Below are 26,630 nucleotides of genomic sequence, written 5' to 3'. Positions count from 1 at the left end.
GTCCCCTGTTCAAAATGATTAAAAATGTCGCCCTGGCTGCATAGCTTGGTTGGTTGGAGATTCATCCCGAAGCACAAAGGTTGTGGGTTCAATCACTGGTCAAGGCACATACAGGAATAGATTGGTGTTTCTTTCTCTCTCCCTCTCTCTCTCTCTCTCTCTCTCCAAAATAAATAAAGTAAAATTAAAATTAAATCCAAGGCACTGATAGCAGAGCAGCAAGCCCAGTGAGAGGACCCTTGTGAGCACAGTGCCGTGTGTATGGGCCCCACAGCCCTGAGCTGGCCCTGCGTGTCTGGGGACTGGGAAGTGGTCGGACTCCGGAACTCCATTTCCACAAACCCCCTGAGCGTCCTGAGACATAGGGACCTGGAGGCACTCTAAGTGTGGGAAACCAACATCACCACTTTTCTTCTCCCAGAACACTGAGGCCGCCAGTTTGAAAACCTGGGCTTGCCTGGTCAAGGCACATATGGAAGTTGATGCTTCCTGCTCCTGCCTCCCTCCTTTTCTCTCTTCTCTCTCTCTAAAAATGAATGAATAAAATCTAAAAAACAAGAAAAAAAGAATTGCATTTCTCTACCACTAAACGCTTTTCATTGGGGGATGACACTCCCAAGGTGGCCTGTCCTCCAGTCTGACTTCTCCCCTGTGAACTTTCTGGCTCAGTCCCTTAGCGCCTGTGGGAGGACATCAGTGAGGAGGAGAAGGAGCCCCACCTGAAAGTGTTTAATTTCCTGACAGATTAGAAGGAAGCATGGATGTTAAGCGACTTAATTTTTTCCATTTTTTTTCAAAGGCAGAACACAGCAGAAAACAGAGTTGGGGAGCAATACCTTTCCCACTGGGTCGAGGGCTAGGAGAGGCTCCGTGGCCCGTGGTGAACAGAATGACAGGAGTTTCAACGAAGGCGGAGCTCAGCCTGGCAGAAAGAACGAAAAAGAGGGTCGCCATCTTTAATCCAACCCAAACAGATGGTCATGGGTAACAGTGACCTTCAAATGATAAAAGCTCTCTCTAGATCAAACTTCTCATGAACTGCACACATATTTGTACATTGGATGAGGAGGGACAGGAAATATCATTTCTTTAAGTTCAAGTCATAACAGGAGAACACGCTTACAGAAACACTGGAAAGTGGGGACTGCTTATAATCTCAAAATGCCATGTCCGTGTTGAACAGGGGTGTTTGGGGTTGTAGATTTTGTCTCTGTTTTTTAATACAACAGTGGCCAGCCCAGGCTGAAGTATTTAAAGCAACCAGAGTATGATATCTTCAATTCGTTTTTTAAAAATAATATGCATTATATATAAATAAAGAGAAAAAGGATAACGCAGTTGTGAAAATGTAAGCAACTAGTGAATCTGAGTGAAGAGCATTCCGGAGTACCTTGTTCTGTGCTTGGGACATTTTTATCAATTTGAAATTAGTGTCTTAAAATTAGAAGGATTTGCTACACACAAATCAACAAAAAGGAGTATTCGGTTATCTTTTAGTGACGCCCTGCCTCCAAAGCAAAAACTTCCACAAGGACATTTCAATGCCTGTCCAAGACTTATTTTTATAAATGTGTGCATAAAGTATTCACCATGACATAAATATAATTTGGAATTATGTATGATACATTGACCGTAATGAAAGAAAAAAAAATCTTGCTTTTCCTGTTAAATATTCAAGTACTTGCAGCCAAGACAGGGCACCCAGAGAAAAAATAAATTAAAACTGCTCCTTGTGGGGTACTTCTGGGTGCTTCTATTTTAATTCAATCTAAATCTAAAATACCAGCAAGAATAAATCAAAGAATCATAATGTAATAGAGAATCAGAGTCTTTATAGGAAGTAGTGGTTCCCAATCTGCTTCTCAATGATAATTACAGATATAAATATGGATATGAATATCCATGCAGCCAGAGAAGTAGGTGTAAACACAAATAAATGCAGCTGTAGTGACAGGGACGCAGGTACATGACACAGGTGTTGAGGTAGCTGATAGAGATGGGGGTGTAGATATACACAGACATGAAGATGTAGTCTAGATGACATAGGTGTACGTGTAGGTGTAGACATAAATACAAATAATGTAGATGTAGAGTTAGAGGATGCAGAGATAGGTGAGGCGTGGGTAGAGATGACATACAGACGATGTAGGTGCGAGCACATGTGTACATGTGGATAATATAGATGGAGGCGTGGGTGGACGATGGAGACGTACACGTAGACGATGTAGACAGAGACGCGAGCGTAGGTACAGACTTAGATGATGGGACTGCAGGTGATAGGGATACGGATGCAGAGGATGCAGTGTGTAGGTCAGGTGAAGATGATATAGATGTGGGTGTAAGGATGGAGGATACGGATGTAGAGGAGGGAAATGTGAGTTTAAGTGTAGGTATACATACAAATACAGGTGATACCGGGACAGAGGTAGGTGATGTAGATAATGCAGATGTAGGCACAGATGTGCACATACATGTAGATGGTGTAGATTCAGATGTAAGTAAAGGTCGATGTAGGTGTAAGTGTACATATAGACGATGTAGAGGGGAAGATGCAGATGTAGGAAAAGGTGTGGATGGAGATGGTGTAGAGACAGAGAGAGAGATAGAAGGAGAGAGAGGTAGAAGGAGAGAGAGAGAGAAGAGATAGACAGATATTTATTTCCCAGTTTGAAGGGAGCAGAATTCAAGTCACAGCTCCATTAGGAACAAGACCAGATGGCATACTGACGGCCACCCTACAGACCCAGCCAGGCGGTAGGAATCAGGATGACAGGAGCAGTAACAACACCAACACCTCGCAGCCCTTGTGGAGTGGCAGGCACTGTGCTCGGAACCTCACCTGCAGCATCTCTTAAAACACTCCTGATCACCCTATCTGCCAGGGCAGTTATGTCCCCAAAGGCCTGTGGAGAAAAAAATAGCCTTCTCCATGAGGCCTTTTCTGGCTGCCCAACTCAAAATTTCAAACATTCCCATTATCATCCATGTCCGTTCCGCCTCTTCCCTGCTATAATCTCCTCCACAGCACGTGTCATAGGTCCTACTCCCTCTATTACAAACTCAATCATCCTCTGTCGCCCTCGCTGGTATGCAAGCTCAATGAAGTCATGGATCCTTGTGTTTCCCTCCCTGCCACATCCCACTGCCTACAACCGGCACACAAGAGGCACTCAGCAAGGCTCTGTGGAATAAGAAAGTGAGCAGCGTGGAGGGAGAGGTGCTCTCGGCTGTGCCCTCTGTGACCACACCTGTTTCCTTCATTCTCAATGATCCGATGGTACCGATCCAGCTCGTTCCTCAGGGTCTGCTGGGCCAGCACCAGCTGCCGGCAGTCATAGGAAGACTTCTCCAGGCTCTTCTCCGTCTCTTCGATCTCCCTCCGCAGAGTTTCGATCTGCTCATTATAGAGCTGAATCTCATCACCGTAACACTCGTGGGCATCTTTAATAGCTTGTTCCAGGGCCGCTGTCTGTGGGCAGAGACACGGTTGTAAGGACAGCCATCCCATCCTCGCCTGTAAGATCCAGCTGTGACAGGAAACGCCCGGACTCAGCGTGTTTGTTTCTCATCAGCCATGGCATCACTTTGGAAGCCGTAAGCCAAAGAGAAGCGTGAAAACTGGGCTCTCGCCTCACACCCGCATCAGCACTCACTCAGCTCAGCCTCCACGAAGCCCCCGCACAGGATGAAGTGACGGCCTCAGAAAAGAAGAACACAGCTGTCCCGGGAATTCAAATAAAGTGTATTCTTCCTTCCTTAATGAGTTGGCATAAATCAGAGAGCCAAAAGATAAGTAAAAAGAATGCATACTATACAGAGAAGATACTAATTTACTGAAATGTTCAGGGAGGTGTGCTTCCTTACTCTTACTTAATCACTATGATGCTGTAATTTGCTCTTGACTCTGTGTTTTGGTAGCTAAAATGTGTGTGTGTGTGTGCGCTTTTCCATATGTGTGCACATTTGTGTATACATAAAATTACTTCAGGGAAACACTATTTACATATTAATTCAAGAGAAGCCAAAATTAAGGTGGGAAAATAGAAAAGGAAGCCTGAAATTCACTTTAAGAGCTTCTGACAATGTACAAAGAACCGTTTACGAGCTTAGTATTTGAAGTCATGACTCTTCTACAGCCTCTTGGAGAAAAGAATCCAACGTGCACTTTGGCTCTTCAAACCCAAACAAGCACTTCTCAAACTAATGTGCATTGGAACCCCTGAGAATGTTGTCAAAGGACGGGTCTGGGGCGGGTCTGGGGAGGGCCTGGGGCAGGGCCGGAGGTCCTGCATTTCTAACCAGCTCCCACATGGTGGCGCTGGTCTCTGGGTCACACTGCGTCTGGAGGGGCTAGACAGGCACCTGATTGAACACCTGAGGACAGGCACCGCTACAAGGCACTTCATATGTGCAGCTAAACGCGCCTCTTGAACAATGTAGAGGATGACTGCACCCATGACAACTTGATTCCTCACTTTATATACCAAAGGGGCCTGGGAATTGTGAAGTTCCTTAAGGGATGGCATTTGAAAACCTAGCTTACAAAGCTTTTCAGGAATGTACCTGTTGCATCAGGGAGGGAGGGAGGAAGGGAGGGAGGGAGGGAGGGAGGAAGGGAGGGAGGAAGGGAGAGAGGGAGGGAGGGAGGATAGGTACACTTCGGGGAGATCCCAGCCTCCGTCATCCCCTTGTCCGATGACTGTGCCACCTCATTCAGAGACGGGTCCCAACAGTGGTGGGGCCCACTCTCCTGACCAGAGCCACAGACGCAGGGCTGAGCTGACGCAGGCTGGTGTAGCCTGTGCTTCCTCTGCTGGGATCCAGAAAATAACCTCAGAAACAGTAGCGAGTTGGCAACAGGCTCATATACACCTGGGGTCTGAGGCGCCACTGGGGGGTGGCAGTCTTTCGTCGGTACATGAAGAAGCTGAGAAAGGCAGTTCTTCAGAGAGGCAAAGAAATGAAGCTGAAGGTCACAGACAGACAGGCCAGAGCCTGCTGTGGGGGAAGACGACAATGACAGTGAGCTGCTGCCTCAGACCCTGGTGCCTGGTTCCCACCACACACCCTGCTCTCAAATCCCACCTGCATTTCTAACCAGCTCCCACATGGTGGCGCTGGTCTCTGGGTCACACTGCCTCTGGAGGGGCTAGACGGGCACCTGATTGAACGCCTGATGACAGGCACCGCTACAAGGCACTTCATATGTGCAGCTAAACGCGCCTCCTGAACAATGTAGAGGATGACTGCACCCATGACAACTTGATTCCTCATTTTATATACCAATGGGGCCTGGGAATTGTGAAGTTCCTTAAGGGGTGGCATTTGAAAACCTAGCTTACAAAGCTTTTCAGGAATGTACCTGTTGCATCAGGGAGGAAGGAAGGAAGGGACTACCTTTTATACCCTACTCCTCTAGAAAAAGATGGCATCTTTATAGTGGAGAAACCTCGCAGACACCAGCTTAACATGTGATCAAAGTTGCATCACCAGCGCGGGGTTCCCTGATAAGATGCTCTGAGGGCATCTCTTCCGTGGGGTTCCCGCCGCAAACGCAGTGCTGCAGCCTCATTTCTCATCCTGAGAGACCATCAGGGAAGCCTGCGAGGAGGGGCAGTCCACAAAATAACTGGCCATCAGGTCATGCAAGAAACAGAAAGGCAGGAACTGTCCCAGACAGGAGGACACAGACACGACACCTAAATGCAAGCAGGAGCCTGAATCAGAATGCATGTCAGTGGGATAAAGGTGAAATTTTAGTCGAATTTATTACCGGGATGGCATCCTTGTTAAACTTCTGGTTTTTATCATTGTACTGTGGTTATTACATTGTTAACATTTAGGGAAGAGTACATGGAAAACTTCTGTGCTATTTTTGCAAATTTTAAAAAGTCTAAAATTATTTCAAAATCAAACCAAAGTGTGCCCTTTCCGCTTAAGCTGGTTGGATCGGGTTTCTGGTCTCATAAGAGGGAAAAAAAAAAACCTCAATTCAGTTACCTGTAGTGCCAAATAGAGGCACGCCCACTGATTCCTGCTCATCCACACCAGTGTTCGCACACGCTAGGACACGCTTCCAAGAAATAAAAGGAATTTGAAAGACCCCTTTGAGGCTCTTCCCAGAGACAAGAAGCCATCCAGGAATGGATGAATCCCAAAGTCAGACTCTCCTTCTCTACGGAGCCACCCAGAGCAGTATGCCTGAGGGTCGCGTGCGTGCGGACCCAGGGCCAGCAGGCAGCGGGAGGCTGTGAAACAAACACCACCACCTTTACCAGAGCTCCGCTTTCTCTCACGCGTGGGAGGGAGCTGGGCCCACAGCATCTGGACTTGAAAGTATGTACAGTCCACAGATTCCAAGGGGAAAAGAGATGGAGAGGGGAAACTATAGGTTAAAGAGACTTGAGACATATAAACCACTTATAATGTGTGGACCTTTATTTAGATCCTAAACAGACTTTAAAGAAAGAAATTGTAGAAAAGAGAACACTGTCTGATTCCATCTGTATGACAACCTGGAAAAGACAAAACTGGGGGGACAGCAAAGAGACTCAGTGGCTGCCAGGGGCTGGGGGAGCTGGGGGAACCCCAAAGGGACAGCTGGGGCAATTTGGGGGTGAAGGGACTGTCCTAAATCTTGATTGAGGGTATGGTTACTGCATGCATTTGTCAAACAGATGTGCTGTGCACTGAAGTGGGTGACAGCTATTATAACTATCAGTGCAGTTTAAGAAACTATGAGACAGTTGGAAATCTGAGCCCTCACTGAACATTAAGTGATAAATAGAATTACTATTCATGGTTAATGGTCTTGTATTCTATAAAAATAGCCTTCATCTTTTGGAGATACATTTCGAAATATTGCTGGATAAGATGACATGGTGTCAGGATTGCTTCAGAATTACACGGGGGCATGTGTTGGAGGATGAGGACATGGGGGTTCATGAGACTATTCCCTCACTTTTATTGTTTGACATGTTCCTGAATAAAAAGAAAAGATTATTAATGAGGAGGTCATCAGTCCTTTCAAGTGTGGGTTCCCCAGCCTGGAGTGAGAGTAAGAATGGTGCTCACGAGTTCTAACATGAATCAACTCATCGGCCTTGCAACAACCTGAGGCTGCCATATTCCCACTTTACAGATGAGGAAACTAAGGCATACAGGCAGTGACTTGCCCATATATATCACAGCAAGACCCACCTGCACAGGCTGAGACACTTCCAGAAACCATGGACCCTGCTGCCTCAGCCTTCTTCCAGTTGTAGGTACACACACACACACACACACACACACACACACACTAAGGCCCGGGGGAAACTCCCTATTCCCACAGACCAGCAGGCGAGCACCACCAGCCTGCTCTCCCAGAAAGCACAGGGCACTCAGTGTGACCTTCATCAAGCCCCTGCCTAAGCGTGTTTACTTAGCAAACTTTTAAACTGTAAAAAAGATAGCAAAGGGTTGTCGCAAGTTGGCAAATCAGAAGCTAGGACAATATCATCTACAATCTTTGGACTGTCAGGGCAAACATTATCTTTCTTGTATCTCAAGAGCCAGTGGTTGGTCGGTGACTATCCTACCCTGGGAGGGAGGCTCCGTGACAACCTCCAACTGGCACCGACGCTCTGAGTGGTTCTGTCTGAGTCAACCAAGATTCCACAGCCCAGTGAAGTGCTGACCAGGTTTATAAACTGGACCATATCGATGTGGTCTTTGTAGTGCAATCATTTAAACTATTGATCAGAAGGAGGGGTGTTCAGGAAAAATGAAAAGCTCTGAGGTGGCTACAGCGACATCTCTGATGTGTGTGACCTCAGCACAGGTGTACAGTGCACTCCAGCACCAGCCTGGCTGCAGAGAATGAGACATGGACCTTCTTCTAGGAGCCCACTGTCCAGCAGAGGACACAGCTTGGTCACAGAAACATTCCCAGGGCATTGCAGAGCACACAGAGAGACCCTGTGGTGAAAGGATGTCAGGGAAGGCTTCCAGGAGGCAGTGGGACTGGTCCCAGGTACTGAAGAGGAAAAGGGACTTCCAGAAAGAGGAGAAGTGATAGGTGAAGGGGCAGGAGTCAGAGAAGACGAGAAGAAAAAGCAGCCCACAGCCAGTTCAGGGCTTCTTGGAGGAAAGAAGCCAAGTAGATACTAGAGAGAGGCCGGTGGAAGGTGTGGGCCACGCAGCCCCTTGAACCTCATCTCAAGCTTGGCAGTCAAGGTTGAATGAAAGAGTAAGTGTTCAAGCACAGCTGGGGGGTTCGCATTTGCACAGCAGGGGTAGACAGGGACCCAGAACAGCGCATCACAGTGAGTCCCATCTGGAGGGGTGACCTCCTGCTTCAGTCTTCTTAGGCTCCCAGACTCCTTTGGGTCCAAGGTCTTTTTTAAACAGAAAACTGATGAAATCAAGTGTCCTTCACAGTCTTACCCAAAGCTACCACTAGGCGGTGCTAAGCAACTTCAATGAGAATGTCATGGTAGCTGGGAGGTTCACATTTTCCAATAAAGGACATTTTTTCACTTTCTTGTCATTGAAATTCTCAGCCAATGTAATTTAGGCAACTGTAATTTAGCCTTCCCTTTCTCTTCCACCTATAAGCAGTGCCATCCCAAAGGGACAGGTGCTGTTTCTCACCCTGTGGGCTAGTGTTCACCCATTCAGTACTAACCAGGCCCGACCCTGCTTAGCTTCCAACATCAGAAGAACTAGCGTTCTCAGACTCGAGCCTGTGCAAGCACCCAGAGGGCCTGTTAAAACAGAGCTTGCTGGGTACGGTGCAGAGCTCCTGGTTCGGTGGGTCTGGCATGCATCCCTGAGTGTGCAGTTCTGTCAAGTTCCGGGCGATGCTGACACCGCTGGCTCAGAGAGCTCGCCGTGAGGCCCCTGCTATGGAGGGTTCTGGAAGCATCAGATGCCTAGCCACAGGCAGACCAGCTGCCACAGCCCTGCCAGGTTAGGGCCCTCAGGCTACACGGGGCTGTCCCTCTGCCACCCCTTACCGCACCCCACAGTCATAGCTAGCTGGCCATGCCACCAAGTCTCTCTTTGAGCACTCAATTTAGCTACGACTTCATGAAGCCACTAAAACCTTTTAAAAGCAGCAAAAAGCCAGCCATGAAGACCTCCTGAATGAGGCTGTGGAGGCCCAAGCCAGGGTCTCAGGCGGGCCAGATCCAGAATATTCTGACCACTCTGGTACCCACCTTACATCAGTGTTCTCAAAGTACAGTTCCCGGACCAACAGCAGCACCTGGAAGCTTAGAAATGCTCATTCTTGGGCCACACCTCAGACCTACTGAATCAGAAACTCGTGGGTCGGCCCAGCCACATCTGTATTTCAATTAAAGCTAGTTATCCAAAATTTCAGTCCCTGTGACCTTTGCCCCTCGGTGTTACATTCATGAATATGTTCATTACCCAGCAAAAGGGACCCTGCAGATAAAATTAAGGTTCTTAATCAGTTGACCTTAAAAAACACAAAAATTATTCTAGTTATTTCTAATCACATGAGCCCTTAAAAGCAGAAGCCAGGACAATTAGATGCACAGGGATATTTGCGGCACCACAGCTGACTGTGAAGACAGAGGGGGCCGTGCCCAAGCAATGCGGGTGGCCTCCAGAACAACTCCCAGCCAGCAAACAGCAAAGAAAAGGGGTCCTCAGTCCTACAGGCACACAGAACAGAGTTCTGCCAACAATTTAAATTACACTGGAAGCCCTGGCCGGTTGGCTCAGCGGTAGAGCGTCGGCCTAGCGTGTGGAGGACCCGGGTTCGATTCCCGGCCAGGGCACACAGGAGAAGCGCCCATTTGCTTCTCCACCCCTCCACCGCACTTTCCTCTCTGTCTCTCTCTTCCCCTCCAGCAGCCAAGGCTCCATTGGAGCAAAGATGGCCCGGGCGCTGGGGATGGCTCTGTGGCCTCTGCCCCAGGCGCTAGAGTGGCTCTGGTCGCAACATGGCGACGCCCAGGATGGGCAGAGCATCGCCCCCTGGTGGGCAGAGCGTCGCCCCTGGTGGGCGTGCCGGGTGGATCCTGGTCGGGCACATGCGGGAGTCTGTCTGACTGTCTCTCCCCATTTCCAGCTTCAGAAAAATGAAAAAAAAAAAAAAAACAAAACAAAAAATAAATAAATAAATTACACTGGAAGCAATTCTCTGTCAAGAGCCTCCAGCTAAGGGCTCTCAGGCGGGCCAACATCTTTATTTCAGCCCGGGAGAGCCACAACAGAAAAAACAACCAAGCCTGCCCAGACATCGGACCTGCAGAATTGTGAGAAGAAAGAGCACGGCTCAAGCCCTTGCAGTTGTGGCAGTTCATTCCGGCAGAAAGAGAAAATGGATACAACTCGTATTTAATTAGGACCCACTGCTAGAGTTTGTTAGAGTAGTCCTCCCCTTATCCTCGGGGAATATGTTTCAAGACTCCCAGTGGATGCCTGAAAATATAGATAGTACAGAACTTTCACCTTTTCAATTAAAGGAAGTACTTGACAGCTTCTCTTTGGCACATCCAAATTGCCAGCATCATTGCTCTTGTGCTTCGAGGCCACTATTGAGTAAAATAAGGGCCACTTAAACACAAACACTGCGATAGCAGGACAGTGGATGTGATAACCCCAGGTAGCTACTAAGTGACTAACGGGGAGGGGGCATATATAATGTGCAGACACTGGACAAAGGCAGGATTCACGTTCCAGGTGGGAGGGAGAGGGACGGCACAGGACTTCATCAGGCTGCTCAGAACAGCGCTCAATTTAAAACATATGAGTTGTTTATTTCTGGAATTTTCCATTTAATATTTTTGAACCACAGTTGACCGCAGATAACTCGAATCATGGAAAGTGAAACCACAGAGAAAGGGAGACTACTGTGTTTAATATAAGCATATATATTATTATATAGGATATGATTTGGTAATAGTTTGATAACTGTTTCATTATAATTGGTTTCCTTTTAATTATATGGACTCTATTGTTTTTATATGCCTTTGACATTTTTCTGAGAAGGGGCCCAAGGTTCACCAGACTACCAGTGGGGGGAAGCACAGAGAAAAAATGAAGTGCCCGCCCCAGCCCCTGATTTTGAAAGAAGACAACATTAGAGTAAATGAGTAAATCTTTCTGTGGCAACTCCCGGTGGGGACAGGTTACCAAACGGGGACTGTTAATTCATATTCTCAGAAAGTAAGCTATCCTTTATGAAATGTTTTATCTTTATGTTTACCAAATACTCATATGTACATAGAGGGAGAAACATTTTCTGCCCTGGAACTGGAATTGATCACATTAGGCTGGACACTCGCCTTTCTCAGCATCCAGGGCAGTGTTTTCCAATTTTACCACCAGGGCCACAGAGGAAAACACATTTACATCATAAACCATACACGTCATACAAATATGTGTGTGCTTTTGAACCAATATATATGTATTTAAATATACTTACATATTTATTTAAAACAAGGTTTCACCAAAAACAATGCTACCTTTTTACTTGCCATGTTATTTATCTTCTCTTAGCCTAGTGTTGTCAACTTCTTATTTAATTTCAGTCAATTCCTCTGAATTGTCAAACTCACACGTGTGCATACATGCACACACATAAATACATATACATACATACACACACATTTATACATGTATACATATACAGAATACACACATATACACAATATACACACACACACCTTCCCTCTCTCCTTTCAGGGTCTCAGAAGAAACCAAACACTACAAAGTCACCAAAACAGTGTGCCATGGAAACTGGATTGAGCTTTTCTGTTGAGTTTAGTAGGCAGACAGCCTTACCCTCATAGCAGAGGGGGTGCGAGGGGACCCTCTAAGGTGACAGGAATTAGTGTGACCTACTGTCTCCGTCTGCCCCGGGGCAAAGCAGGACAGCTGGTCACCGTCCTCAGGGGGACGTTTCTGGCTCTGAGCACAGGGCACACAGGTGTGCCGCGTTTGTGAGAATCACAGAACTGGATACGTGTGCACTTCTCTGCATGCACCTGACGCTGAATAAAACGTGTTGTGAACCCTGAGTCTCATGTGTGGCTGAATGCCCAACAGGAAGCAGCACACAAGAGGATGCAGGACCCACCTGGCCCTGCAGCTTGGCCTTCTGCGCCTGCAGGACAGACAGTGCCTCCCGGCCCTCCTCCAGCTGACCCTGCAGGGCGGCCGCCTCCCGGTCCGTCAGGAGCTTCTCCTGCACAAAGAAGGCCAGACTCAGCACTCACACACGCTTGGCATACAAGAAAACCCAAAAACAAAAGAGGAGAAGAAGGATGGGGCCCCGCTGTGTTTCGTTCGCATGTGTATGCCCACATACACACACACACACACACACACACACACACACACAAATTCATATGCTGAATCCCTAACTCCAAGGGGATGGTACTTGGAGGTGGGACTTTTGGGGAGGTAATTAGGTTTTGATAACATCATGAGGGTGGGGCCCCCAGGATGGCATTAGTTAGTGCCCTTATAAGAAAAGACACCAGAGCCCTCCCCCACCCCCGTGTTGCACCAAAGAAAGGCCATGTGTGGACATGGCGGGAAGGCGGCATCTGCAAGCCAGAAAGTGGGTTCATGCCAGGAATCAAATCTGCCAGCACCGTGATCTTGGACTTGCAGCCTCCAGAACTGTGATTAACTACGTGTCTGTGGTCTGAGTGCCCCAGGCTGAGGAATTAGTTCCAGCAGCCGAGCTGATGAAGGCCCACCGTGGCCAGGGCTAGAACCTCTTCCCTTTAGCTCCAGCACCTGAGCCACTGATGCTGTGAGTGTAAGTCAAGTCAGAGACAGAGTCGGGAGACCTGCGTTTTAGAGCTGGTCGTGCTACCAACTGGATAAGAGAGTCTGGACACGGCACCTCCTCTTCTGCCAAAAGGAAATCTTGGGAGGCAGTCTCTCCCTGGGCTCTTTTCTCTGTGTCTGCACAGACGTCATGGTTGATCTGAGCCCTGGGCCATCAACTGTGCTAGGACGGCAGTCACTACTGCGCAAAGCAGAAGTCAAGGGAAGGAAGTCAAGGGGCAGAAGAGATGACGGGGACGTGGCAAGGCACCTGCACTGCCCATCAGTGCTCCATGGAACGTCCTGGAAGGAGATCCCTCAACCTCTCTACACCGCACAGAGCAGGTGCCCGTTTCCTCTCCACTGTCTATCTGAAAACATCCAAAGGGCTCCACAAGAGCCTGACCACTGCAGAGCAGTGCCTTCTGACACAGCCTCCTACCAGACAAAGCCAGAAACAAGCATTTCCCCAGAGTGTCCATGCTCAAGGCCACACATCTAAGGTGGCCCCTACTCTCCAACATCCTGCAAAGTGGCTGAAGCAGCAACACAGAACCCAGAGACAGAGCAAGACAGACATGCTGGAAGGGAGGAAGTGGAAGTCTGGACCCGTGGCCTGACCACAGGTCAGAGAAAGGCAGGTCTTGAGATGTGACTGCAGAGGAACCTTCTCAGCTCTGTGTTTAGTTCTGTCTCCGGTGCCTGAAGCAATGCCTGCCGTCAGTGACTCTCAGTCTGTGTATCTCTGTCTTCTTTGTTTCTCTGTGTCTCAGTCCCCACCTCCCTGCCTCAAAGACTCAGACAAGAGGGTGGCTGGGAGCAGAAGGACCCCCGTGCCCCTGTGAACCAGTAGATGGAGATATATACTACACTGTGAATTCTAGACCTGCAGCCTGGGGATGGAGGCAGCCCGAGTGCAAATGCAGGACACTGCCTCCCTCCAGCACCCTGCCTGCTGTCGGGCCTCACCCTTTCCTCACTGCCCAGCTCCCACTCATCTCACACCCCTCCCCACACCTGCCCTCGATACCTACTAAAGAGGAAAGAAGACAGCCCTGCAATCATCCACTGGTAGCCAGCACTCACCGCCAGGCCACGATGCTCCTACTAATAAACTTATAGACAATGTCACCCCCACTATCCATAGATGTCACTCTGGGATCATGGGGAACAAGATAGAAACAAGACCCTTTGTAACTGTGTCTGAGCTCAGACCAAAAGACTTCAGGGTAACCACAAAAATGGCCAACCATCCACTCTCCCTATAAACACAAGTGATGCACTTAGTTACCAGTTCCAGACAGGCTGAGCCACACTCCTCTTCTCTGCCTCCTTGATAGAAATGATCAAGATACTCAGTCATAGGACCACCACTTCCGGAGAGCACCCAACTCAGAGCAGGCCCCTCCCCACAGATCACACTGCAACATCCCATGAGTCTTCACAGTGTATACCCTCCCTTCCTGCAGCGACAAATGAACTCAGCTCTACATGGTGACAGGTGTGTGGCCAGTGGCCTCTAGTTAGAGCACACTGACACTGTGCGTACTGACACATTAACCAGTTGACCTGTGTCCCTATAACTAGCACTGCTAATTATATCTTCATTTGAGCAAATGTGACAGACACGTTTTCTAGGATACTAATGACAGTCAATGAAACAAACCTGAAAGTGACTGTTTAACTCATATACAGAGTTTTTAAGCTAAGATTAATAAATAATGTAACGCTTTTCAACTCTGTGTTTTTCCACCATTAACATGCACACAGACTTGTGGAGATCTTGATAAAATGCAGATTCGTAGGGAAATTCTGCATTTAACAGTTCCTGGGTGATCCCAATAATCACTAACGATCATCGATGCTCTTAAAATAAGTTCAGCAGTCCCTATAATCTTACAACTCAGAAGAGTTTTGTTACAGGGAAAAGATGGTGGTGCAGTGGATATTGTCAATCTGGGACACTAAAGACCCAGATTAAAACCCAGAGGTCACTGGTTTGAGTGTGGCTCACCCAGCTTGAGCACGGGGTCACCGGCTTAAGCATGGGATCACAGACATGATCCCATGGTCACTGTCTTAAGCGAGGGGTCACTGGCTTGGCTAGAGCCCCCCATAAAGGCTCTAATAATAATCAATGAATGACTAAAGTGCCACAACTACAGCTCGACCCTTCTCATCTCTCTCCCTTCCTGTCTCTCTCGCTCACTAAAAAAAAAAAAATAAAAAATAAATTAAATTTAAAAAAAAACAACTGTGCTCTGGTTTAAAACTTTGAATTATATGATAGTGGGAAAAATGTTGGCAAAATAAAAATGAGGTATCTGGAAAGAAATCACTGGCAAAGATAACTCAGGCTTTAGGAGAAGCTACTTCGGGCCTTGGCAGCAACGCCGGTTACATCAGTATAGAAGAGCAGGAATCTGAAATGATCATTAGTGGACAAAACTATTCCAATGAAGGCCCAAAAAAGTCACTTTCCTGACTCTGAGATGTGACTTGGCAGGGTTCAAGAGTATCTTTGAAAGCGAGTTTGGGGATTTCTTTAGCTTTGATATTAAAAAAAATTAAATTAAAACAAAAACCTCAAGCAGTCAGCTACCCCAGCCCACTGGCTCTCCAGGTGGCCAGTGAACTGGCTTGGGGCATGGTCTGTGCCACCATCTAGGTCATCCCAGATGTCACCAGGGTTGAGAACCACTGTCAGAGTCACCTTCACAGAAATAAACAACAACAAAACCCCAGATCTTCTCAGTTGACCAGCTCTCAAAACTCTGTACCACAACAGCACAACCTCCAAAGGGACACGTGACCTTTCGTGCGAATCTGCATCCTTTCAGTGCCTGCTTACAGGTATTGTACTATGTGTCACACAGTCCCGTAGAACACATTAAAGTAAAAACACATCCATATCCTGCCGAGCAGCTCGAGAGCCACAAGAAGAAGAAATGTGGAACAGTATATTGGGAATAATGTTTCACATCCAAATCCCCATTTTTTTAAAAAAGTTGGCTTCAATAATCTCTATCCTTTCCCAATAGGTTTTAAACCACAAACTTGTATCATCATTAGCAGAGCCAGACCTTGAAAACATAGTCACTAATTATCAGAGGCTCTGTATTCAAATTTTATGGTCAAATTGATAAGAGGAATAAGAAAACAACACAATTTTAAAAATGGGCAAAAGACTTTAGCAGATACTCCAACAAAGATAAGAACAAGAAAAAGTGTTCAGCATCATTGGTCCTTAGATGATGACCACAGTGAGATGCACAGCACACTAGCACACTTACTAAAAAAGCAATGAGCGCCTAACCAGGCAGTGGCATAGTGGATAGAACATCAAACTGGGATGTAGAGGACCAGGTTTAAAACCCCAAGATCGCCAGCTTGAGCACAGACTCATCCGGTCTGAGTGTGGGCTCACCAGCTTGAGCACAGGGTCGCTGGCTTGAGCATGGGGTCATAGACATGATCCCATGGTCGCTGGCTTGAGTGTGGGGTCATAGACATGATCCCATAGTCGCTGGCTTGAGTGTGGGGTCATAGACATGATCCCATGGTCGCTGGCTTGAGCCCAAGGTTGCTGGCTTGAGCAAGGGGTCACTCGCTCTGCTGTAGCCCCCTGGTCAAGGCACATATGAGAAAGCAATCAATGAACAACTAAGGAGACTAAAGAGCCACAATGAAGAATTGATGCTTCTCATCTCTCTCTCTTCCTGCCTGTCTGTCCTTCTCTCTGTCTCTGTCACACAAAAAAAAAGAGAAAAAGAAAAGCAACAAGCAAAACCAAGCAGAGAGCCGACACACCCAGTGCTGCCAGGGACTAAAGCAGCACCCGCTCCCAGACACTGGGAACACGGCAAGGCTGCCCTGCACTGGAACAGGTTGGCAGTTTCTGTCAACTACACGCGGAAGCCCATGGTTCTCAAGGAAAAACTCCTAAGGCAATGGAAATGGTCAGGGACACAGTTTATGTTCTCAGATGTCTACAGTCCCAGTGGAACAAGAGTCAATGTGAGTGCCAAGTGGGAGTGGGAGGAGCTAACGCACCCACTGCTCTGCGTAGCCTGTCTTGCCGCCTTCCCTCCGTGTGCTAACGGGGCCCATGGTGCCATAAGCAAAGTCTCCAGGTAGGCGTTCCCTGCCCCCGGAGCCCCAGTTCCTACCTCCTTCATCCCCCCGGTAATGGCAGGTGCTGCCGGGGTGGTCTGGATGATCTGCTGCAGGATGCTGACATAGGTCTGAACTTCCAGAAGATTCTATTGGAGGGGGAAAAAAAATTCTCATTAAAACCCCAGCAGCCTGACTGTCTCCCCCCAGGGCTAGGTGACCCCAGGGACGAATGATTTCACGTGTTCCACTGTCACAAATAAGACAGCAATCTGTGCAGTGGACACTTTACACCTTGAATAGTCACAAGATCAATGGGGCAGGTGGGTAAACTGAGCGGTTGGCTTCACCACTTCCCTTCCATTGCGGGGATGCTTTGCTGCTATCTTCACGGAGCCCTGTGGGCAGGGCTATGAGAGACGGAGGATGAAGAAACCCCAGAGGGTACAAAGGACCTTTCTGACAGCAGATCAGGGCAGTGATTCAGAGAATGGAATGTGGTCAGTCTGTCGCAGACTAGATCACTTCTCAGCTGCAGGAGCCTCAGCAAGCTCCTCCTGAAACTCAGGCTCTTCTATAAAGGTGGGCTAACAATCTGAAGGGTGCCCATTCCCAGCTCTGAGCCTGAGGACTGCTAATGTCTCACGGCTGTGCCCCCTCCAGAGAACTGCCCTGGGCCAGACAATGGTTATCTTGTCCAGGAAGCTGCTCAACTCCTCCCAATCCGGTCCCATCTCCAACCCAGGCCAGTGACTAGCTGGCCAGGAGAACAAAGAGCCAACCCTCCTGCCTTGGGTGGGAACAACCTTGTGATGTGACTCGATCCAGGGCCCCCTCCCTGCAGGGGGATCAGGCTGAGCCTCCAGCTGAGCCGGGGCCCCTGCCGGGTCCTTCCCCTATGCTGTCCCCTCCTCTCCCGCCCTCCCCTTCTGCTGGGTGCTCTCCACCCGCACAGCAACTGCACAAAAATCACCACCGTCGGCTCTGCTGATGGGGAACCTGACCTAAGACACTATCTCATGAGGCTGTTGTTGGGATCCAACACAATGCACGGGATGTCATAGTGTGAGCGCTTATTATATATATATTATTATTATTATAAATGGTCTTGAAAAGTGTTTTGAGTTTCTTAAAAACCGCCTCCAGGCACTGCTCCCAGGATCCTGGAAAAGTACAGCAGAGTCCGGAAGGCAGGAGAGGGGGAGGAACCAGGCTGGGCCTGGTGGGGTGTTGGAGGAAGCCGGAGGGAAGAGGGCAGTGGTGGGGTTCAAATAATTTAACAACCGGGTCTCTGCTTTAAGTATAAGAAAATAATATACCTAAAGGTAGGTTATTATTTCATGCATTTAATACTTAAATAAGAATAAAAGAGGTACATAAAACTAGATTATAAGAAAGGGTTTAAAACATTAATGAAAAAATATTAAATAATACCTGACAAAAAATAAAATAAAACTGTTGCCTGACCTGTGATGGCGCAGTGGATAAAGCATCGACCTGGAAACACTGAGGTTGCCGGTTCAAAACCCTGGCTTGCCTGGTCAAGGCACATATGGGAGTTGATGCTTCCTGCTCCTCCCCCTTCTCTCTCTTTCTCTCTCTCTCTCTCTCTCCCCTCTCTCCTCTCTAAAATGAATAAATAAATAAATTTTAAAATAAATAAATAAATAAAACTTAAGATATTTCCATATTGCTTCTTGATTGGCATCCTCACTTGCAATTTTTTTCACCTATGGGTGAATAAACATTACTACAGGCACTTAGAATACGCTGTTGCACAAATGAACAGTAAAAAAAGAGTAAGGAGGCCCTGGCCGGTTGGCTCAGCGGTAGAGCGTCGGCCTGGTGTGCGGGGGACCCGGGTTCGATTCCCGGCCAGGGCACATAGGAGAAGCGCCCATTTGCTTCTCCACGCCCCCCCCTCCTTCCTCTCTGTCTCTCTCTTCCCCTCCCGCGGCGAGGCTCCATTGGAGCGGGGATGGGCGCTGGGGATGGCTCCTTGGCCTCTGCCCCAGGCGCTAGAGTGGCTCTGGTCGCGGCAGAGTGACGCCCCGGAGGGGCAGAGCATTGCCCCCTGGTGGGCAGAGCGTCACCCCTGGTGGATCCCGATCGGGTGCATGTGGGAGTCTGTCTGACTGTCTCTCCCCATTTCCAGCTTCAGAAAATAAAAAAAAATTAAAAAAAGAGTAAGGAATGGAAACCTGTGATTTCCACATTGGGCAGCTGCCCAGGCGTCCACCTTAGAGAGAACCCTGATTACAAGTGCCATTTTAACAACGAGTTCACAAAACTCAACAAAAAATTAGGTACCGGTTCTGTCGAACCGATGCGAACCGGCTGAAGCCCATCACTGGGGGAGAGCATCCCTTTAGTGCAGAGCCACGGAACTGCTTCTGTGCCGAGGCAAGTACACACTGAGGCAGGGAGAGAATCTAATGCTTGCCGGCACTGGCCAAGGTCAAGGTTACACCAGGCGCTTCACCTATAGTATCATGTAGCCTCAGTTTGAGTTTCCCCAGAAGCAGGTTATTATACATTGAACGTTGTGTCCCTCCCAAATTCACATGTTGAAATTCTCACCCCCAGCAGGATAGTACTTGGAGCTTGGGCCTCTGGGAAATAATTAGATTTAGGTGTGGCCATGAAAGTGGGGCCCCATGATGGGATTAGCGCCCTTCCAAGAAGAGGCACCAGAGAGCTCGCTCTCTCTCCAAGCACATGCTCCTAGGAATGCCAGGTGAGTGCACAGAGAGAAGGCGCCCATGTGCAAGCCAGGAAGAGGGCCCTCACCAGAACCTGACCAGGCTGGCACTCTGATTTTGGTCTTCCAGCCTCCGGAACTGGGAGAAATAAATTTCTGTTGCTTATAAGCCTCCTGACCTGTGCTTCTTCGTTATAGCAGCTTCAGCTAAGTACAGATTCTGGTCTTCCAGCCTCCAGAACTGGGAGAAATAAATTTCTGTTGCTTATAAGCCTCCTGACCTGTGCTTCTTCGTTATAGCAGCTTCAGCTAAGTACAGATTCTGGTCTTCCAGCCTCCAGAACTGGGAGAAATAAATTTCTGTTGCTTATAAGCCTCCTGACCTGTGCTTCTTCGTTATAGCAGCTTCAGCTAAGTACACAGTAAGAAAGTGGTCTGAGTGCAAATAGTTTTCTTGGGCAAAGATGCCAGGAAATACGAGTAGTGGAGTGAGGAGGTGACATAGGGGTGATGGCAGCCAGGAAGGGTGTGTTATCAGGTAGGTTACCACTGGGCATCAGGAGCTCAGGCCCCGCGGGGAACCTCTGGGCGCTGGTGCAGAACAGCAGGTAAGAGGGAACCGGGAGATATTTCCAGCAACTCACATCCATCACTGAGGCTGCACCCAGGGGCATTCATTTCCCGGCACTTCCCATGAGGCGGGGCAGCCCTTGATTCCTGGAGAAAGTCCTGAGATAGGGCTGCAGATACTGAAAGTTAGGGGGAGGCCAGAGCTCACTGGAGCAGTCAGCCCACAAGGTCATGACCACGGGTCAGCCACACTGAGTTAACCACAGCTGTGCAAGAAGTCTGTGGTTTGCGTTTTGAAGAGAGGTTAGGCTACTCGCCCATGATCACACAGCTCCAGGATTTAATATTTTCCACTACGCCAAGGCCCCCCAAAGTCAGGCTGTAAGAAGCTGGTGGGTTGTGGGGGCAGAAAAAGCATCACACGAGAAGAGGCTCCTCAGTGCTATGTATTCCCTCAATTAACTGGCTCCGAGCAAGAGTTAAAATATATATATTGCATTTTCTGCATCTCTTCATTTTCTGAGCAAAACAATTGACAGGTTAATCAAGATGGGTCTATGTAAAATCACTCTGTGAACTGTGATATCCTATACAGACATTAGTTCCCAACCCCCTCCCAACACACACACACACACACACACACACACATCCTCCTCGACATACATCTGACTCACTAAGAGCTATCTAGCGACCAACCCGTCACCCATTTGACTTAAGAGCAATGCACACAAAGTAACCCACTCTAGCAGGCCCACTTTTCAGCCACGAGGGCCCTGGACTGCCTGGCCAACCCCGAACTGGGTATTCTGGGGAAGAGCTTCCGAAGGTCATGGTTACCTTTTTGTACTTGTCTTTTGCTGCACTGATGTCGTCCTGCAGAAACTGGGCTTCGATCTGCAGGCGCAGGTTACGCAGTAAGGCCTCATCAGCTTCCTGCAATGAGAAAGTCCACGTTGGACCTGTGGGCGCACAGTGGAGGCATCCAAGATGGGTGTGAAACTGGCCGGGTGTATGCACCCACGGACCACCTGCGGTCCTATTAAAACGCAGATTGTTGTTTGTTGGGCCTGGGAAGGGTCTAAGATTCTGCATTTTCTAGCAAAGCATTGGGTTAGTCCATTGGACCTGGTCTAGAATAGTAGTTCTCAATGGGGAGTGATTTTTGTCCCCAATAGGACATTTGGCAATTTCTGAAGACATTTTATTGTCTCCACTTGGATGGTGGGAAGTTACTGCTGTCACGTAGGGAGTAAAGGCCAGGGATGCTGGTAAATATCCTACAATACACAGGACAGTGCCTCACAGCAAAGAATTCTCTAGTCCAATATGTGAATAGTACCAGGGTTGAGAAACCTTGATCCAGAAAAATCAGGGCAAAAGTTGAGGTATATTTACATACCAATAACCTTAAATTTTAAGTTAGAGCAATATTTGTCCTGTGTCTCATCATCAGGGAGTTACATTTCTAAGACAAAGAAATAGTTTTCCCTTGACACTGAAACCTTCTCTGCAATCATTTTCTCCCAGGGGCTGCTGCCCCTCGAGACGCCGTATCTCTAACACGAAATGCACTTTTTAGAATGATTGCTTTATGAGCAGCGTTTGTTCCTTCAAAGTTGGAAATGACATTTATGACAGAGGGATGAATGTTCTCACCAGACTTTTTGATAACTCAGCGATTTCCTCTCATTGATCTTGTCTGGATAAACCAAGTAGTTTAAAGAGCTCTCTGTGCTCTTAATGAGATGGTACCATGACAGCTGGTCGTGCTGTGTTTCCCATACTCACAGCTGTAACCCTGCTTTCGCCCGCCGCGCGCGTGTGTGTGTGTGTGTGCGCGTATATGTATTACAATAATGACTGATGTTGCTTATCTTATGAAAATTGTATAATGCACACTTTGTTTCTCTCTCTCTTTTTTTCTTTAAAATCCCCAGAATTTAAAAATGATGTAGGCTCTAGTCAAATGCTTTCACTTTTAAGAAATATTTAAAGCTGCCCTGGGTGCTTCTCCAGGTAATTCGTGTATCTTTTTTTTTTAATTTTTTATTAATTTTAATTTCTTGTGTTAACATGGATTCAAGTGTCCCACTCAATATTACTCCCTCACCCCACCCCTGTCCCCCCTCCGTTACCTTTTACCCTCCTCCCCCAACTCCCCCCTCCCCGGTAATTCGTGTATCTTAAACATGCCTGGAAAAGAGTGAGAGGTGCCCTGGCCGGTTGGCTCAGCGGTAGAGCGTCGGCCTGGCGTGCGGGGGACCCAGTGTTCGATTCCTGGCCAGGGCACATAGGAGAAGCGCCCATTTGCTTCTCCACCCCCAACCCCTCCTTCCTCTCTGTCTCTCTCTTCCCCTCCCGCAGCCAAGGCTCCATTGGAGCAAAGATGGCCCGGGTGCTGGGGATGGCTCCTTGGCCTCTGCCCCAGGCGCTAGAGTGGCTCTGGTCGCGGCAGAGCATCGCCCCCTGGTGGGCAGAGCGTGGCCCCTGGTGGGCGTCGGGCGCATGCGGGAGTCTGTCTGACTGTCTCTCCCCGTTTCCAGCTTCAGAAAAAAAAGAAAAAGAAAAGAAAAGAGTGAGAGGCAAGGGGGTTAGGGAAGGACAGGGTGGGCTTTTGCTTCTGCCTTGCGGGCTATAAGCCTTCCAATGCCCGAGAATTTCTCTGGGGCTGGAAGGAACTTCTGGAGAAGAGAAGGAGTCTGAGAGGGAGGGGGAACGTGGAGGGAGAGCAGAGCCGGGAAATGAGGCTGCGGGGGCGGAGCGTTGTGGGACGAGGTTCCCAGCACCTTTCTCCAGACGAGCCTGCAAAGGGTTTTGACATCCAGGATCAAAGTAGGTGTTGTTTAAATTAAGCTAAATTAACTAGAAATTTTAACGAACTTGAATACTCATTCTTTAGCAGTGGTTTCTTTGTCTGTTTTTGAGTTGGGTTGCTCAGAGGTTGGTTGGGCTTGGGGCTGAGTGTATTTTTAATCATGTTTGGCATCTTTATGCCGATTTGTCAAGGGCACGTTGGATTCTAGTTACTTCCTCAGTCTCTTTCCCGAAAGTGGTCTAGATCAGGGGCTCTAAAACTCCTGCGTGCACTGACATTACCCGGAATGCATGTCAAACACCAACTCCTGGGCCCCGACCCCAGAAACTCTGATCCGCTAGGTCTGGGATCTGCCAGATAATTAGCATTTCTAATCATTTCCCAGGTGGTGTGGTCCAGGGACCACACTTTGAGAACCACTGACCTAGATCGAAAACATACACCATGTCAGGGTTGGAATGTTCCCGTAAACTAGACCATTGACCCAGAGCCTCAATTCAGAAAAATCTAGACACTGGGCTGGTGGAGCTTTTGAAAGTGCAGTGGACAGCACCCAGAGTACAATGAAATCACAGCATCCGCATTTCTGGTCTTGGTGCAGACAAAAGAAACCCCTTCCAAACACATTCTTCTCAGCACACCAGCAACGGCACACGTTCCAGCGGCACCTACTCGCCTTGGGGAGTGTTCTGGGGCAGTTTATCAGAGGTTGGCTGGGCTTTCATTATCTCCATGAACAGTTTTAAAGGGCTGGCAGATGGTACCTATGAGTGGTTGTTTAGTCATGATCCTAAGAGGGAGGTGGGGGGAGAGTGACTGCTGAGGATAGGGGGGGACAGCGAATTCTCAAACGCCTGAATCTTTACCAAAAATTCATCCATGATTAATACACGATTACTGGAACTGGGTTCCAAGAACCCTCTGTGTTGTTGCTAACAAACGGATCAAACATCAGAATTTTGGAAATAGAAGGGACTCAAGAAGTCATTGATTCTCAAACATTTTTAAGCCACATCCTTTAAACCAGGGGTCCCCAAACTACAGCCCGCGGGCCACATGTGGCCCCCTGAGGCCATTTATCCGGCCCCACCGCACTTCCTGAAGGGGCACCTCTTTCATTGGTGGCCAGTGAGAGGAGCATAGTTCCCATTGAAATACTGGTCAGTTTGTTGATTTAAATTTACTTGTTCTTTATTTTAAATATTGTATTTGTTCCCATTTTGTTTTTTTACTTTAAAATAAGATATGTGCAGTGTGCATAGGGATTTGTTCATAGTTTTTTTATAGTCTGGCCCTCCAATGGTCTGAGGGACAGTGAACTGGCCTCCTGTGTAAAAAGTTTGGGGACCCCTGCTTTAAACAAATGTCCCAGAGAATTCAACATATTGAGCCAGAGAAGAGATGCTCTTCTTTTTAAGAAGAAGCATGATGATGTCCCTGGCCGGTTGGCTCGGAAGTAGAGCGTCAGCCCAGCGTGTAGAAGTCCAGGGTTCGATTCCTGACCAGGGCACACAGGAGAAGAGCCCATCTGCTTCTCCACCCTTCCCCCTCTCCTTCCTCTCTATCTCTCTCTTCCCCTCCCGAAGCCAAGATTTCATGGGAGCAAAGTTGGCCCCGGCACTAAGGATGGCTCCAGGGCCCCAGCCCCAGGTGGTGTTAGAATGGCTCCAGTTGCAGCGGAGAAACAGTCCAAATAGGCCAAGCATCAGCCCCTGGTGGGCATGCCAGGTGGATCCCGGTCGGGCGCATGAGGAAGTCTGTCTGTCTGCCGCCTCCCCACCTTCTCTTTGGAAAAATACAAAAAAATAAAAAAGCATGATGATGGACAAGCACCCCTTCCACCCAACAACCCTCCCCCCTCAGAGCCCCTCAAGCAACGCCACAGAGCCTGAGGACTCCGCCAAATGCAGCTCGGAGACTAGTCAGCCCTCACAGCTGGGGAGGCTGGGGCCAGACTGACCCAACGGGTCATGCAGCTAGGAATGAAAGTTAACAGATGACAATGGGACTAGAATCTGTCTTGGGCTTCTCGCTACTAGTCAAGAGTTGAGTGCTGGGTTCTTACCCCATTCTCTGAGAGACTGAAGAATTCACTTCTGAACTGTGGCTACGAGGGGTGGGCCAGCTAAGGAACTCACCCTCTTCTCCCATCCCTCAAGGGTCCCTCTTAGGGTGCTAACGCCCACACTTCTGGACTGTGCCTTCTGCAGGTCACTCCCATCCTCATAGCCAAGAGAGATACAGGAAGTTAGCAGTGTACTCAGCATGTCTGTGTGACCTTAGGAGTGGCCCAGGGGACATCAGCGGGACACTACCATCATCTTTACCCAGAGACACTGGCTTTGTCCTGTCTCCTGGGAGACAGATTCCCTGACTATCCTTGGGCGGTGGAGAATGACCCCTGCACACAAAGCCCCTCCTCCTGCCTACACCTGCCACAGGTGGGCGGTGGGGCTCTGAAGTCATTTAACATCACCAAGGGTAAATTTCCTTACTGGCGGGGGGGGGGGGAGGCCAGACTGGGTCATTTCTGGGGGTGAATTACCAATAACCATAAGGCTGTTCTGAGGCTCCCACAAGCTAGGGCAAGGACCTCCCAACTTGCTGTATTTGCACGCTGTGTTCACAATTTCTGCTGTTTCTGAGTATCACTTATTGCATTATCCAAATACCCTGTATTTTCTTCAAATTGATTCATTCTTACTTGCATGTATTTAAAAAAGAACCTTTTATATGTCACCTGCTGTAGAGGAAACAATCATAAAAATAAATGCGCAACCATTCAAAAGTCGTTCCTCCATGGACCATCTCAGAGCATCTCCCACTGCACCAGGGTTACGCACCCCACCCTCCGGAGAAGACTCAGCTGGCAGGCAGCACCTCGAGTGCTCTGTAATAACAGCCATGACAGGCAAGGCACACACGTTACTGAGTCATTTCATTCTCAGTAGGCCTGCAGACAGACAGCTGCTCCTTCGACGGTGGGGACTGTTATTGTTCCTGTACCACAGATGAAGAAGCCAAGGCTCAGAGAGATGAAGCAATTCTCCCCAAGTCTCACAGGGACTCAGCAGTAGTGTGATGGGCCCGATAACAAGTTACACTCCATTTTGGACAGCACAGCCCACTGGTGGGCAGAAGTGTCTTTCCTGGACCCAGGGAACAGCCACAACAACGTCCTGAGCTGGCCCTCACCCACGCTTTTGGTAGCGTATTTCCCCAGAACCTTTCATTACATTCTCACAAGCTGACACTTCAATCACCCACACACTGTCACAGGGTACCTGCAGATGTTGCAGCTCTCTCCTCAGAGCAGAGGAATGATAGGACGCCTTTCCCTTTTCATTATTTCTGCTATCTTATTTTCCCCTGAGAATATATGTTGCACTTATAAGAAGAGAAAACAACAGAAGGTTTGAGCTTGTTTTTAAATCCAGTGTCATTTCCACCCAAGGTAAAAGGAGGGATTGCATTCTTGCTCACTCTTATTTAAGGAATGCACATGATGACACCAGGTGAGTGACAACCTCAGAGGTAACTCCAGAGACAGCTCTTCGTGCATCAGGACAAATGCTCAGACCGAAACATGGTGGTGCTGGGGAGGCGGCTGGACTGGCCTTTACGTGCAGGTGT

At 48.4% G+C, this 26,630-nt stretch overlaps 1 protein-coding gene across 1 annotated transcript in view; it reads right to left on the bottom strand.

Annotated features, from left to right (window-relative positions):
• The window catches only part of BFSP1 (beaded filament structural protein 1), a 36,445-nt gene that overhangs the window by 2,132 nt on the left and 7,683 nt on the right, over window positions 1–26,630 (bottom strand). The window contains exons 3-7 of the mRNA XM_066387097.1: window positions 21,020–21,115; window positions 16,968–17,060; window positions 12,098–12,205; window positions 3,249–3,469; window positions 837–922 (exon numbers count right to left, since the gene is read on the bottom strand). Of these exons, the coding sequence (XP_066243194.1) occupies window positions 837–922; window positions 3,249–3,469; window positions 12,098–12,205; window positions 16,968–17,060; window positions 21,020–21,115 (604 nt within the window). The remainder of the gene's footprint in view (window positions 1–836; window positions 923–3,248; window positions 3,470–12,097; window positions 12,206–16,967; window positions 17,061–21,019; window positions 21,116–26,630) is intronic.

This window comes from Saccopteryx leptura, chromosome 5 (genome assembly GCF_036850995.1).
Source record: "Saccopteryx leptura isolate mSacLep1 chromosome 5, mSacLep1_pri_phased_curated, whole genome shotgun sequence".
NCBI lineage: Eukaryota > Metazoa > Chordata > Mammalia > Chiroptera > Emballonuridae > Saccopteryx > Saccopteryx leptura.
Note: the sequence above shows the minus strand (reverse complement) of the source record. Positions and strands in the feature narration are given on the sequence as shown.